General features: G+C 43.6%; 1 protein-coding gene across 1 annotated transcript in view; it reads right to left on the bottom strand.

The window, feature by feature from the left end:
* Positions 1–13,119, bottom strand: part of LOC144889050 (E3 ubiquitin-protein ligase rnf213-alpha-like) — a 170,254-nt gene that overhangs the window by 101,762 nt on the left and 55,373 nt on the right. The window contains exons 6-7 of the mRNA XM_078768858.1: positions 8,519–8,732; positions 5,415–5,470 (exon numbers count right to left, since the gene is read on the bottom strand). Of these exons, the coding sequence (XP_078624984.1) occupies positions 5,415–5,470; positions 8,519–8,732 (270 nt within the window). The remainder of the gene's footprint in view (positions 1–5,414; positions 5,471–8,518; positions 8,733–13,119) is intronic.

Here is a 13,119-nt window from a genome sequence, read left to right as displayed (position 1 = left end):
TACCTGATGGTGCGTAGGCGAGATCGGGGGCTCCTCCGGGACACAAAGGTGATCCCGGGGGAGGAGGCTGTTTCACTGCACCACTTGGTTGTCTGCGACATAAGGGTGAAAGGTGCGAGGAGAACTCGGCGGGTGAAGTACAAACCGAGAATGAAGGTGTGGAGGTTGAAAGAGGTGACAGTGAGGGAGGCTTTAAAGGAGAGGCGGAGTAGGGTAGAGGATGATGTGGTTGAGCTTGAAAGTGGTTGGATGTCAATGAAAGATAGTCTGTTGGGAGCCGTTGGTGTCGTATGTGGATGGACAAAAGGACCACCGAGGCACTCGGAAACATGGTGGTGGGATGATGAAGTTGGAAAGAGGATTGAAGATAAGAGGAAGAAGTTCAAGGAGTGGCAGGAGGCGAAGGGTACGGGGGCAGAAAAATCAGAGCATGAAAGTTATAAGGCAGCCAAGAAGGCTGCAAAGAAAGAGGTAGCAATGGCACAGGAGGCATGTAGGAAAATGTTCGGAAAACGCTTGGATACGGAAGAGGGTCAGAGAGCAGTATTCAGGATTGCAAAGCAGATAGCGAAAGAGAGGTGCGATGTGATGGGGGTGAGTTGCTTGAAGGATGAAGTGGGACAAATCGTTGTGGACCCAGATGGAATTAAAGGAAGATGGAAGAGATATATGGAAATGCTGTTGAATGCAGAGAATGAATGGGATGGCAACATAGAGAGTAACCCAGTTTTCGGACCGGCAGAGAAGATAACCGAGAAGGAAGTTGAGGAAGCGATAAAAGCAATGAAGAGAAGAAAAGCGGGAGGGTCGACGGGAGTTGTGGGAGATATGTTGAAGGCAGCGGGAAATTGTGGTGTGAAGAGAATGACAGAGATCTGCAATCTGGTGGTGAAAGAAGGCCGCATTCCAGTGGGTTGGGAACTGAGTACCCTCGTCCCTCTATACAAAGGGAAAGGTGACCCTCTGGACTGTGGCTCGTATCGAGCGATAATGTTATTGGAGCATGGAATGAAGGTATTGGAAAGGGTGTTGGAGAGGAGGATAAGGAAGAAAGTGAGGATTGACTAAATGCAGTTTGGATTTATGCCAGGAAGAGGAACGACAGACGCGCTTTTTATTGTGAGGCAGTTGCAGGAGAAGTATATGGAGAAGAGGAAGAAGTTGTTTCTTGGGTTTGTTGATCTGCAGAAAGCATTTGACATGGGCATTGAGGAAGTTAGGAGTGGAGGAATGGTTGATCAGAGTAGTGATGGAAATGTACAAAAGAGCGTGCACAGCTGTAAGGACGAAGGACGGGAACAGTGGTGAGTTTGAGGTGAAGGTGGGAGTGCATCAGGGGTCGGTACTAAGTCCACTACTATTTGTAGCTGTGATGGAGGTGCTGGCTCAGAACGTAAAGGAGGGTTTACCGTGGGAGTTGTTGTATGCAGATGATCTGGTCTTGATTGCAAAAAGTATGGATGGACTGAAGGAGAAGATGAACAAGTGGAAGGAATGTATGGAGACAAAAGGTCTGAAGGTGAATATCGGAAAAACGAAGGTAATGGCAAGTGGTAAAACATGTGGTGAGATGGAAAGAACTGGGAAGTGGCCGTGTGCTGTGTGCAAGAAGGGTGTCGGAGAGAATTCCATTCAATGTACAATGTGCGCTGAGTGGGTTCATCAAAAATGTAGTGGTTTGAGAGGGTCATTAACCAGTGTGGCAGCTGCATTCAAGTGTAAGGTGTGCACAGAGGGAGCTGCAGATGGAGGAAATGTTGAGTTGGATCTTGGAGATGGCGTGAAGCTGGAAGGTGTGAAAACATTTTGTGACCTAGGAGACATGCTGAATGGAGAAGGTGGATCAGACTCGGCAACGGTTGCTGGAGTGAGATGTGCATGGAAGAAGTTTCGGGAACTGAGTGGCGTGCTGACGAGGAGGGGAGTGTTGTTGAAGCTGAAGGGAAAGGTGCATGCTGCATGTGTGAGAAGTGTTATGATTTATGGGAGTGAGACATGGGTAATGAACGTAGAGCAGCAACGAAGGCTTGAAAAGGTGGAAATGCGAATGGTTCGGTGGATGTGTGGAGTATCGTTGAGAGAGAGGAAGACAAATGATGAATTGCGAAAGATGATGGGAATAGAGCCTGTGATTGATGCTGTGAAGAGAACCAGGTTGAGATGGTTTGGTCATGTGTTGAGGAAGGATGAAAGTGACTGGTTGAGAAGAGTCATGGAAATGAATGTAGAAGGAAGTAGAGGACGGGGAAGACCGAGAAAGACTTGGCTAAAAATGGTCGAAGAAGAAATGCGGGCAAGGGGGTTAACAAGGGGAGATGCAGAAAATCGGGCAAAATGGAGAACATTGTCATGGGGACCGCAAGGCTAACCCCCGCTCTTGAAGGGAAAATTGCCTTAAAATGCCTGTTGTGTTGTTGTTGTTGTTCTTCCTTATGCCAAGATACACCCACACACCAGATTAGAAGTTGGTACTTCGCTTATTAGTCCTCTACCGGTGTACACCGGAGGGGACTATAGGTTTGCACGCCGTCCCTCCGTCCGTCAGTCTGTCCGTCTGTCCGTCTGTCCGTCTGTCTGTCTGTCCGTCACGCAAAGAACAGTTTTCCAGACTTTTTTTCTAAACTCTTAATGCTAATGATTTCAAACTTGGCACATGGTTTCCTCATAAGTTACAGATCAAATTCGAACTTCACGACGTTTCGATCATTTTTGACAAAGTTATGGCACTTTGAACTTTGGGAATTCTGATAATTCTGATGATCCTTAACTCAGTGCCATTTTAAGTTTTAATTTCCTTTAAAAAAGATTTTCTCTGCAATAATAGGACCGATTGAGATCAAATTTTCACCGTAGGGGGGACTCGGTCTGTAGAATATTTTAATGGTAATTATGACGTCACAGGTCACGTGGTTCGGCCGTCATATTGTTTTTCGTGAAAACACGAAAACCCATTTTTCTCTGCAATGGCTGAACAGATCGAGGCCAAACTTTGCAGACAGAATCGCATGCCCATGACGAACAAAAAAGTCACAGAGCATGACGTCATGCATCACATGGTTTCAGAGTTATGAGGTTTTTAAGCATGAACCTTTGAAACCGAGCTCCTCCCTCATTTTTGATCCAATCGAGGGGAAACTTCACAGATCTGTTCAGCATGTCAGTCTACTAAAATGTCCTTTTGGAATTTGTGATAGGGCACGTGGTTTGGCAGATTTCGTTAATTAAACGAAAATATTTTTAAAATGGATATCTCTTGTTTATTCTAGAGTTCTCCTCAAGCCGCACCGCACGCCCTCAGCCTCCTTTCGCGAACGTCAAAAGCACGACAGCGCGCGCTTTCCAGAGGGGCGGAGCCAAGCCGAGCAACATATATACACACATCGATCATTGATCGTGAACCGGAAAATATAATAAATTACTGATATTTAGCGACTCGAAAGGTTCTTTATCAACCACATATTTTGTCGTGCTTCTGCTGACCTGTCTGCAAGGTGTATAAATCGAAGTCCCGAGTGCGAATCACAGGTGAGCCCGTCCTGAGGTAATTAGCGATTGGGAACAATTCAGAACCTGTGAGTAAATAACCCTTGGTAATTTCCCCAACAGTTTTCCGGACGACAGACTGCCGGTAGGGGACATGTATTGCAGCGCAATACTCAGAATGCTTGTTTTTCAAGATATTCCGGTCACAAGGTTCAGACATACATGGCGGCGGCCATCTTGGATTTTGACGTGGCGACCCAATTTTCAATAGCGTTCTTCCTTATGCGTAGATACACCCACACACCAGATTAGAAGTTAGTAGTTCGTTTATTTTTCAAGATATTTCGCTCACAAGGTTCAGACATACATATGGTGGCGGCCAACTTGGATTTTGACGTGGTGACCCAATTTTCAATAGCCTTCTTCCTTATGCGTCGATACACCCACACACCAGATTAGAAGTTGGTACTTCGCTTATTTTTAAAAATATTCCGCTCAAGGTTCAGACATACATGGCGGAGGCTATCTTGGATTTTGACGTGGTGACCCAATTTTCAATAGCCTTCTTCCTTATGCGTCGATACACCCACACACCAGCGTAGAAGTTGGTACTTCGCTTATTTTAAAAGATATTCCGCTCACAAGGTTCAGACTCACATGGCGGCGGCCATCTTGGATTTTGACGTGGTGACCCAATTTTCAATAGCGTTCTTCCTTATGCGTAGATACACCCACACACCAGATTAGAAGTTAGTAGTTCGTTTATTTTTCAAGATATTTCGCTCACAAGGTTCAGACATACATATGGTGGCGGCCAACTTGGATTTTGACGTGGCGACCCAATTTTCAATAGCCTTCTTCCTTATGCGTCGATACACCCACACACCAGATTAGAAGTTGGTACTTCGCTTATTTTTAAAAATATTCCGCTCAAGGTTCAGACATACATGGCGGAGGCTATCTTGGATTTTGACGTGGCGACCCAATTTTCAATAGCCTTCTTCCTTATGCGTCGATACACCCACACACCAGCGTAGAAGTTGGTACTTCGCTTATTTTAAAAGATATTCCACTCACAAGGTTCAGACTCACATGGCGGCGGCCATCTTGGATTTTGACGTGGCGACCCAATTTTCAATAGCCTTCTTCCTTATGCCGAGATACACCCACACAACAGATTAGAAGTTGGTACTTCGCATATTTTTCAAGATATTCCACTCAAGGTTCAGACATACATGGCGTCAGACATACATGGAGGCGGCCATCTTGGATTTTGACGTGGGTTGCACCCACACACCAAATTAGAATTCGGTCCTTCGCTTACGCACGCACGTACATACACACGCATGCACGCACGCACGGACGGACACACGGACAGAGGGGAAAACCATAGTCCACCTTTCGCTCCGCGGTGCGACGGGGAGAAAAAAAAAAACCGCCTTCTGGCAAAACTTACAAAGTCCAGAATCACGGCTCACCTCCACTCATTTTGTTTTTTTTCTCCCACCTGTGGAATCACCCTTCATATTCTCTTCAATCTCATTATTTCCTTCAGGTCTTCAAGAGAGCAGTTCAGCACCATCTCAGATTATCCTCAAATCCCAAACCATTATTTTTATATCCCTGTTAACAACCCCAAACCCCACCCGCCCTCCTTCCCAAGCTCACCTTCTTCCAAATTCCCAAGTTTCCCTTCCTGAGAGTTTACTTCTGTATCAATCTTGTCCATCCAATAGGTCCTCTCCTACCCCTCATTACTCCCCAAACCAAATGTTTGTTCGAGTCTCTATTTTGACCTTTAACCCTGCTGTTGGTGTCCCCCATCCCTCTCTATTGTTCCTTTTGTTCTTTCACATCCTGATCCATATACAAAAAAGGTTAAGGAAATGTACAATTAAATGAAGCTACAACTTTCCCCAAAAAGGCTGTACCTCACAAACATGGTGCTTGCTTTCTGGCAAATCAGTGGAATGGTCTTGATGAATCTCTGGAAAATAGGAAAGACAGCACGTCATATAACCATCAGGTAAAGATGCCAACACAAGTCACAGACTTTGTCAACATAACAAACAAAAGTAAACAAGTGAATAAGCAAAAAAGACATGAAATAAGCTTTTCAAAGATTTCCAAGTCAAGGAGACCCCTAAAGTTCTGGTAGAGTGGATTGTACAAATCCTTTTTAGCTTTACCACTCTTGCACCTTTTTGAGTCTTTATATAAAACGTCTCTTTATAAAACATGGACACATTTCACAAACAGTGTTTATCCTCGATAATAAATGAAGGATAATTCATTTCTTTTTGCAGAAATAACTTGGTGCTGACTGACTGAGTGGCGTGCTGAATAACTGAGTGGCGTGCTGACGAGGAGGGGAATGTCGTTGAAGCTGAAGGGAAAGGTGTATGCTGCATGTGTGAGAAGTGTTATGATTTATGGGAGCGAGACATGCGTCATGAACGTAGAGCAGCAACGAAGGATGGAAAGGGTGGAAATGCGAATGCTTCAGTGGATGTGTGGACTATCGTTGAGAGAGAGGAAGACAAATGATGAATTGAGAAAGATGATGGGAATAGAGCCTGTGATGGATGCTGTGAAGAGAAACAAGTTGAGATGGTTTGGTCATGTGTTGAGGAAGGATGAAAGTGACTGGTTGAGAAGAACGATGGAAATGAATGTAGAAGAAAGTAGAGGATGGGGAAGACCGAGAAAGACTTGGCTAAAGGTGGTGGAAGAAGAAATGCGGGCAAGGGGGTTAACAAGGGGAGATGCAGAAAATAGGGCAAAATGGAGAAGACTGCCATGGGCCCTGCAAGGCTAAGCCCCGCTCTAGCAGGGAAAATGGCCTTGTTTCAAGCTGCCTGTTGTACACCACTTTATTTAACATGTGCAAGTACTGAAAAACTGGAGATTCTTGGAAGTGAAAACAAGAAGGCGTTTTGTTGTGTTCTAGATTGTTCAAGTATATAATTAAATATAGATAAAATAAAGATTGTAAAGGTCATATTTAAAAAAATAATCCAGAGGTTAACCGCCGTTTTACCGCCATTGGCACAATGCCTATTACACCACCTCATTTAACACATTACATTAGTTATTAGTGCCTGTTGTGTGTCCTTTATGAAGCCCTTAAAAACAGTAAGTTTCCTGTTTGAAATGATTTTCAATTTTGTTTGACTGCAAGGCAGGCAGACAGAGTAAAAAAAAAATTATCTCGCTCCTCTCCACACATCTAAGATTGGGAGGAATGCAGACAAAGTACTGTTCAATGGTAGGTTCGTTTTCTGATGCATGTTCCGATCATAAACTGACATTTGTAGATGCACGGACGGAGAGACGGACAGACATGAACCAATTGCTTAGCCTCGCTTTTCAATTCGCATGCGCAGGATAAAAAAGAAGTTGGGAGTCAAATTAAGCATCCAGATTGGACTGATAACCTCCATATGCAGCAACAAGGCACCCACCCTTGATGGGTATATGAGCTTGTAAATACAATGTGTCCACATTGAAATGAAACAACTTTGAAGTCTTATAACTTTTTATGTATAAATTTGAGAATCTTGAAACTTGAACCGTTAACATATATCTAAGTCTCTGAGCATACAGTTTATTTTGTGTTTCAGATTGAATGATGATGGCCCCACAAGAAAAGGCAAAATGTGTGTTATGGATGGCCGATTTGAAGTCACCTAAGCTTGTGCAACGACGATTCCGTACAACATTTGACAAGGAACCACCGACCTGAGGAGACCCGAAGAGACCTGTACCCATGGATGAAGAAGTTTGAGGAGACTGGCAGTGTTCTAAAACAGCATGGTGGAGGAAAGTCAAGAACATCGAAGGAGGATGTTGAACACATACGTGCTGCCTTCCACAGAAGCCCAAGGAAGTCCATCCGTAGTTTCAGTAACGAACTGCAAATTCCGCATTCAAATGTGCAGAAATCCGTGTGCACACGGCTACAGCTCAATCCATATAAGCTTCACCTGATTCAGCAGCAAAGAATGGATGATCATATCAAAAGGAAAAATGATGCTCTGCATGTGCTCCACAGTCTGGACAACAACCGTGAGTACCTGAACCGGGTCATGTTCTCCGACAAATCAACATTTCACACATGTGGGCACGTTAATAAAAACAAATGCCACATCTGGAGAATGGAGAATCCACATGTAATCCTTGAGGTCGAAAGAGACTCCAAAAGTTAAGGTTTGGTGCGGTCGAATGCGTAACAGGATTGTCGGCCCATTTTTCTTTGCGGAAAAATCTGTGACAGGCCATGTGCACTTAGACATGCTGCAGCTGTTCATGGCACCGCAGGTAGAGGACTGCCAAAAGAACTTCATATTCCAGCAGGATAGGGCTATTTTCCATTGGTCACATGATGTCCACTCCTTCCTTGATGCCTGGCTGCCAGACCGCTGGCTGAATAGAGATGTACCCATTTCCTGGTCACCGAGATTGCCTGATCTTACCCTGGTTGATTTTTTTTCTGTGGGGTTGTGTGAAGTGCAAAGTGTACTACACAAAGGTGCAGGCAGGACATTATTCAGCTGAAAGGGCGCATCACAGGGGCAGTGGCCTTCGTAATACCTGAGATGTTAGAAAAAGGGTGGAGGGAAAATTAGTAAACATGAAACATGCCATGCCAAAAATTAATTTGTGGGTCGGCACTATCAATATTGATTTGGTGCACTGAAAGAAATAAGTTGATATCAAATAATACATGACTGTTTTAGAAACGGTTTTATTAAACTAATTTTGCTCAGTTCAAATACTTGCCATAATTGATAAATCATGGAGAAATAGTACATTGGCTTCAAGAAAATAAAATTGCCAATGTAGTTTTCAGTTTGGCAAATTTTATACCTTCACTAAAAATAAATCTCAAATGAAGCCCTAAATATCCCTCATCATATCGAAAATATCTTAGCATCAAAACATCTTAGCATCAAAACATCTTAGCATCAAAACATCTTAACAATGAGCAAACTCTATTATGATTATTATTGTGCGATATAATGAAATTTCTCACCGACAGCTCATCATGCAGCTGATTATTTGATCTGTCAGATACTATTTTTGACAGATTATTTTGCAGCCAACCAACAAGTTCCATTGGCGTCGATTTTACATGAATATCCAATTGTTCAGCTGCAGAACTGAGGGGCAAGACCTCCAACAGAAGAGATCGGAATTGTTTGCAGGATAAGAGGCTCTCGTGTTTTTTCAGCAAATCCAACAATGCGCTGTACAAAAACAAATGAATAACAAAGGAAATCAGTTCAGATTAAAATCATGACCACACAAAGAGGAGGGAATAATTAATAATAATAATAATAATAATAATAATAATAATAATAATAAAGGAGTCTTATATAGCCCCATCAAGCAGAGTAAACGACCCTCATGGCGCTTTACATTATCATGCGAACGCACACACACCGCGCACACATACACAAACATACACACACACAGACACACCTTCACTCTTGCCCTATTCCTCTCCCTCCCCATTCAAAACCCACAGATGTGTAATCCCCCTCCTCCTCCCCTCCCTCCCCCCACACATGTACACAGACATACTCTCGATCTCTGTCCCACCTCAAACCAAAGGGAAAACAGGACGTAGACTTTGAAAGACTTGTGAAACAAATAGGTTTTGAGGGAGGTTTTAAATGCAGGAAGAGAGTCAACATGTCGAACAGAGGAAGCCAAGTCATTCCAGAGCAGAGGTGCAGCAAAGGACAAGGATTTCTCGACCAAACGACTTGGTGCGGGTGCGCGGCGGCTCTGAGGTCATAGAGTCGTCGCTTGAACGAAGCCGTCGCCGAGGTTCATAGAGAGTGAGCAAATCGGAGAGATAGTGAGGTCCCATTCCACACAATGATTTATAACATAGTGTGCAAATTTTGTATTGCACACGAGCAGAGACAGGCAGCCAGTGTAAAGATTCAAGGAGCGGACCAGCATGGTCAGACTTCTTCGCCTTACAGCCAAGACGAGCGGCAGAGTTTTGAACCTTTTGTAACTTATCCAAGAGAAACTGAGGGCAGCCAGCATACAAAGAATTACAATAGTCTAGCCTCGAGAGGACAAGGGCACAGACCAGAGTTAGAGCGGCTTGAGGAGTAAGAAAGTGGCGAATGGATGCGATCTTTCGCAGCTGAAAGTATGCTGATTTGCAAGTTTGAAGTACTTGCTTGGAAAATGTCATGTTACAGTTGAAAACCACACCAAGGTTCTTGGCCGATGAAACAAAGTTTACATCGGTTTCACCAACATGAATAGTGGTAGGAAGTGAACATTGTAGAGGACATCTGTGCGATCTTACAATCATAGACTCTGTTTTAGCATCGTTCAGCTGAAGTTTGTTTTGGGTCATCCACGCCTTCACGTCGGCAATACAGCCTTCTAACACTTCAACAGTGGGCACGATTTGTTGAATCGTGCTTCTTGTACAGCTGATTGTCGTCCGCAAAGGCGTGGTGATCAACTGAATGTCTGGCAACAAGATCAAATAGAGGCTGAGTGTACAAAAGAAAGAGGATAGGTCCCAGGACTGAGCCCTGTGAAACACCAAAGGAAAGCGGAGAAGGGGCTGATTTCTGGCCATTGACAACAACTGTTTGCACTCTATCAGTAAGATAGGACATCAGCCAAGAAAGGGGAATACCAGTTATACCAAATGTGATTTCAAGACGACGAATTAAGACACTATGGTCAATTGTGTCAAAGGCGGCAGACAAGTCTAACAGAGCAAGAACGGAAACCTGACCACAGTCAAGAGAGGTCAGAAGATCATTGGTTATTCTTAGGAGAGCGGTCTCGGTGCTATGGCCTGGTCTATATGCTGACTGGCGAGAATTGAAAAGATTATTTGAAACTAGATGGTCATTCATCTGTGATAGCACAATTCTTTCTGTGATCTTTGACAGGAAAGACAGGTTGGAGATAGGACGGTAATTTTTCATGTCGTTAAGGTCAAGGGTGGGCTTTTTAAGAAGTGGTTTAACAAGAGTTTGCTTAAAGAGAAGCGGAAATGAGCCCGTAGTCAGAGAATCATTGATAACTGCAGTAATAAATGGGAGGAGGATGTCCAAACACTCAACAAACAAATCAGTGGGAAGGGGGTCAAGATCACATGTTTTTGTGTTTGACTTGAGGATTGTACATTTGACAATTTCCTCAGCAACAGGAGTAAACGAACTAAGAGGTCTTTGTTCTCAGAGGTAATTGGGGCTATTAAAGTGGACGGAGAACAAAACACGCTGTTGCTTTGGGAGCAGAATTTGGGAGATCAAGCTTGCTATGTCATGAATTCCAAACATGTAAAAACTGATCAATTTTGAACACACTAACACAAATGACTATGCTGAAAGCATATTAATTATTCATATGATAAATAAGCTCCAATACATCTTTAACTAGAGCATTGGTATATAGTAGCATGATTCAAAAAATGATCTGTATATTTGTTTATAAATTGGAACTTCTTCTGGAGTGGTAAACACTGGCTCCGTCTACATGTCCTGAATCTCCCCTTGGAGGAAGGTAGCATGATTCAAAAAATGATCTGTATATTTGTTAATAAATTGGAACTTCTTCTGGAGGGGTAAACACTGGCTCCGTCTACATGTCCTGAATCTCCCCTTGGAGGAAGGTAGCATGATTCAAAAAATGATCTGTATATTTGTTAATAAATTGGAACTTCTTCTGGAGGGGTAAACACTGGCTCCGTCTACATGTCCTGAATCTCCCCTTGGAGGAAGGTAGCATGATTCAAAAAATGATCTGTATATTTGTTAATAAATTGGAACTTCTTCTGGAGGGGTAAACACTGGCTCCGTCTACATGTCCTGAATCTCCCCTTGGAGGAAGGCAGCATGATTCAAAAAATGATCTGTATATTTGTTAATAAATTGGAACTTCTTCTGGAGGGGTAAACACTGGCTCCGTCTACATGTCCTGAATCTCCCCTTGGAGGAAGGTAGCATGATTCAAAAAATGATCTGTATATTTGTTTATAAATTGGAACTTCTTCTGGAGTGGTAAACACTGGCTCCGTCTACATGTCCTGAATCTCCCCTTGGAGGAAGGTAAGCTCCAATACATCTTTAACTAGAGGATTGGGATATAGTAGCATGATTCAAAAAATGATCTGTATATTTGTTTATAAATTGGAACTTCTTCTGGAGTGGTAAACACTGGCTCCGTCTACATGTCCTGAATCTGCCCTTGGAGGAAGGTAGCATGATTCCAAAAATGATCTGTATATTTGTTTATAAATTGGAACTTCTTCTGGAGTGGTAAACAATGGCTCCGTCTACATGTCCTGAATCTCCCCTTGGAGGAAGGTAAGCTCCAATACATCTTCAACTAGAGCATTGGTATATAGTAGCATGATTCCAAAAATGATCTGTATATTTGTTTATAAATTGGAACTTCTTCTGGAGTGGTAAACACTGGCTCCGTCTACATGTCCTGAATCTCCCCTTCGAGGAAGGTAGACAGGGTCTTGTGGACATTGTGTGCAGGGCAATGGCCTTTAGCATCTCCCAAATCTGGTGGTTTCTCTATGATCCGTCAGACCAAGCCTGGAGGTCTTTTCTCATCCTTCGTCAAGCTGGCATGCTAGACTATTCATCTGGTCTATCTCTGATGGACGTGAAATGTATTGATCTGTCCTTGCTTCCACCTTTTTATAATAGCATTTTAACTACTTAGTGTGGTTTTTTTGGTTGACCGAGATCATCGTTCATACACCAAAGATATGTTTTTAATGAGCCTCATTTTTACAACTCTCTTTTTAAAAGAATAAGAACAGAACATTCTTTCATTGATTATTTTGTCAAGAATGGTGTCCATAGCATTGCTGATCTAATAATGGTTGGCAACACCCCCATACTCACTCAAATCTCCCCCCATACCATTCCTCTCCAATTCTCCCTCCTCCCCCCTCCTCCTCAAAGCTGCCTCCTCCCCACTTCGTCTCCCTTCTATCTCATACCTCCACCCCCCCCCCCCCTCCCAACCTTCTACTTTCCTCTGCTCCCCCTCAAAGAACCCCTCACTGTGCCTCATCCCTTCACCATCAAACCTTTCATACTCCTCATCCTTCCCTTTCTTGGAACTCTTCTGTAATCTCTAACACACTATCAACTGCTCTTCCTACCTCCCCCTCTCATCCTTCATCTTACCCTACTCCTCCCCTCCCCTGTCCTGTACCCGATGCTCCCCCTCTCTCTTCATTAACGGTATGGACCTCAAACATCCGGGGCCTTCTCTCAAACCTGACTGATCTCTCCATACAGGTTGCTTCTGACAATCCAGACTTGATCTGCTTAACTGAGACTTTCCTCCTTCAAGATGTCTCTGATTCCTTAATATCTCTTCCAGGTTAGTCCCTCCTCCGGTATGATAGACCTGAGCCTCGTCCTGGTGGTGGGGTGGCTATCTTTATCAAAAACTCTCTTCCTCGCTCTCCTTGCACTGCCCTCTATCCTCCTCTCCCCCAGGAGTACCTCTGGCTACGGCTTCCTCTCCGCTCCCACCTTTTGTTCATATGTGTTCTGTACCGTCCTCCAAACAGAGATGACTCCATTTACATTTCACTATCTGACAACATGGACCAAC

The sequence above is a fragment of the Myxine glutinosa genome, unplaced genomic scaffold (assembly GCF_964187855.1).
Source record: "Myxine glutinosa unplaced genomic scaffold, kmMyxGlut1.1 SCAFFOLD_617, whole genome shotgun sequence".
Taxonomy (NCBI): Eukaryota; Metazoa; Chordata; class Myxini; order Myxiniformes; family Myxinidae; genus Myxine; species Myxine glutinosa.
The sequence above is the reverse complement of the archived record's forward strand: the minus strand, read 5'-3'. Positions and strand labels throughout refer to the sequence as shown.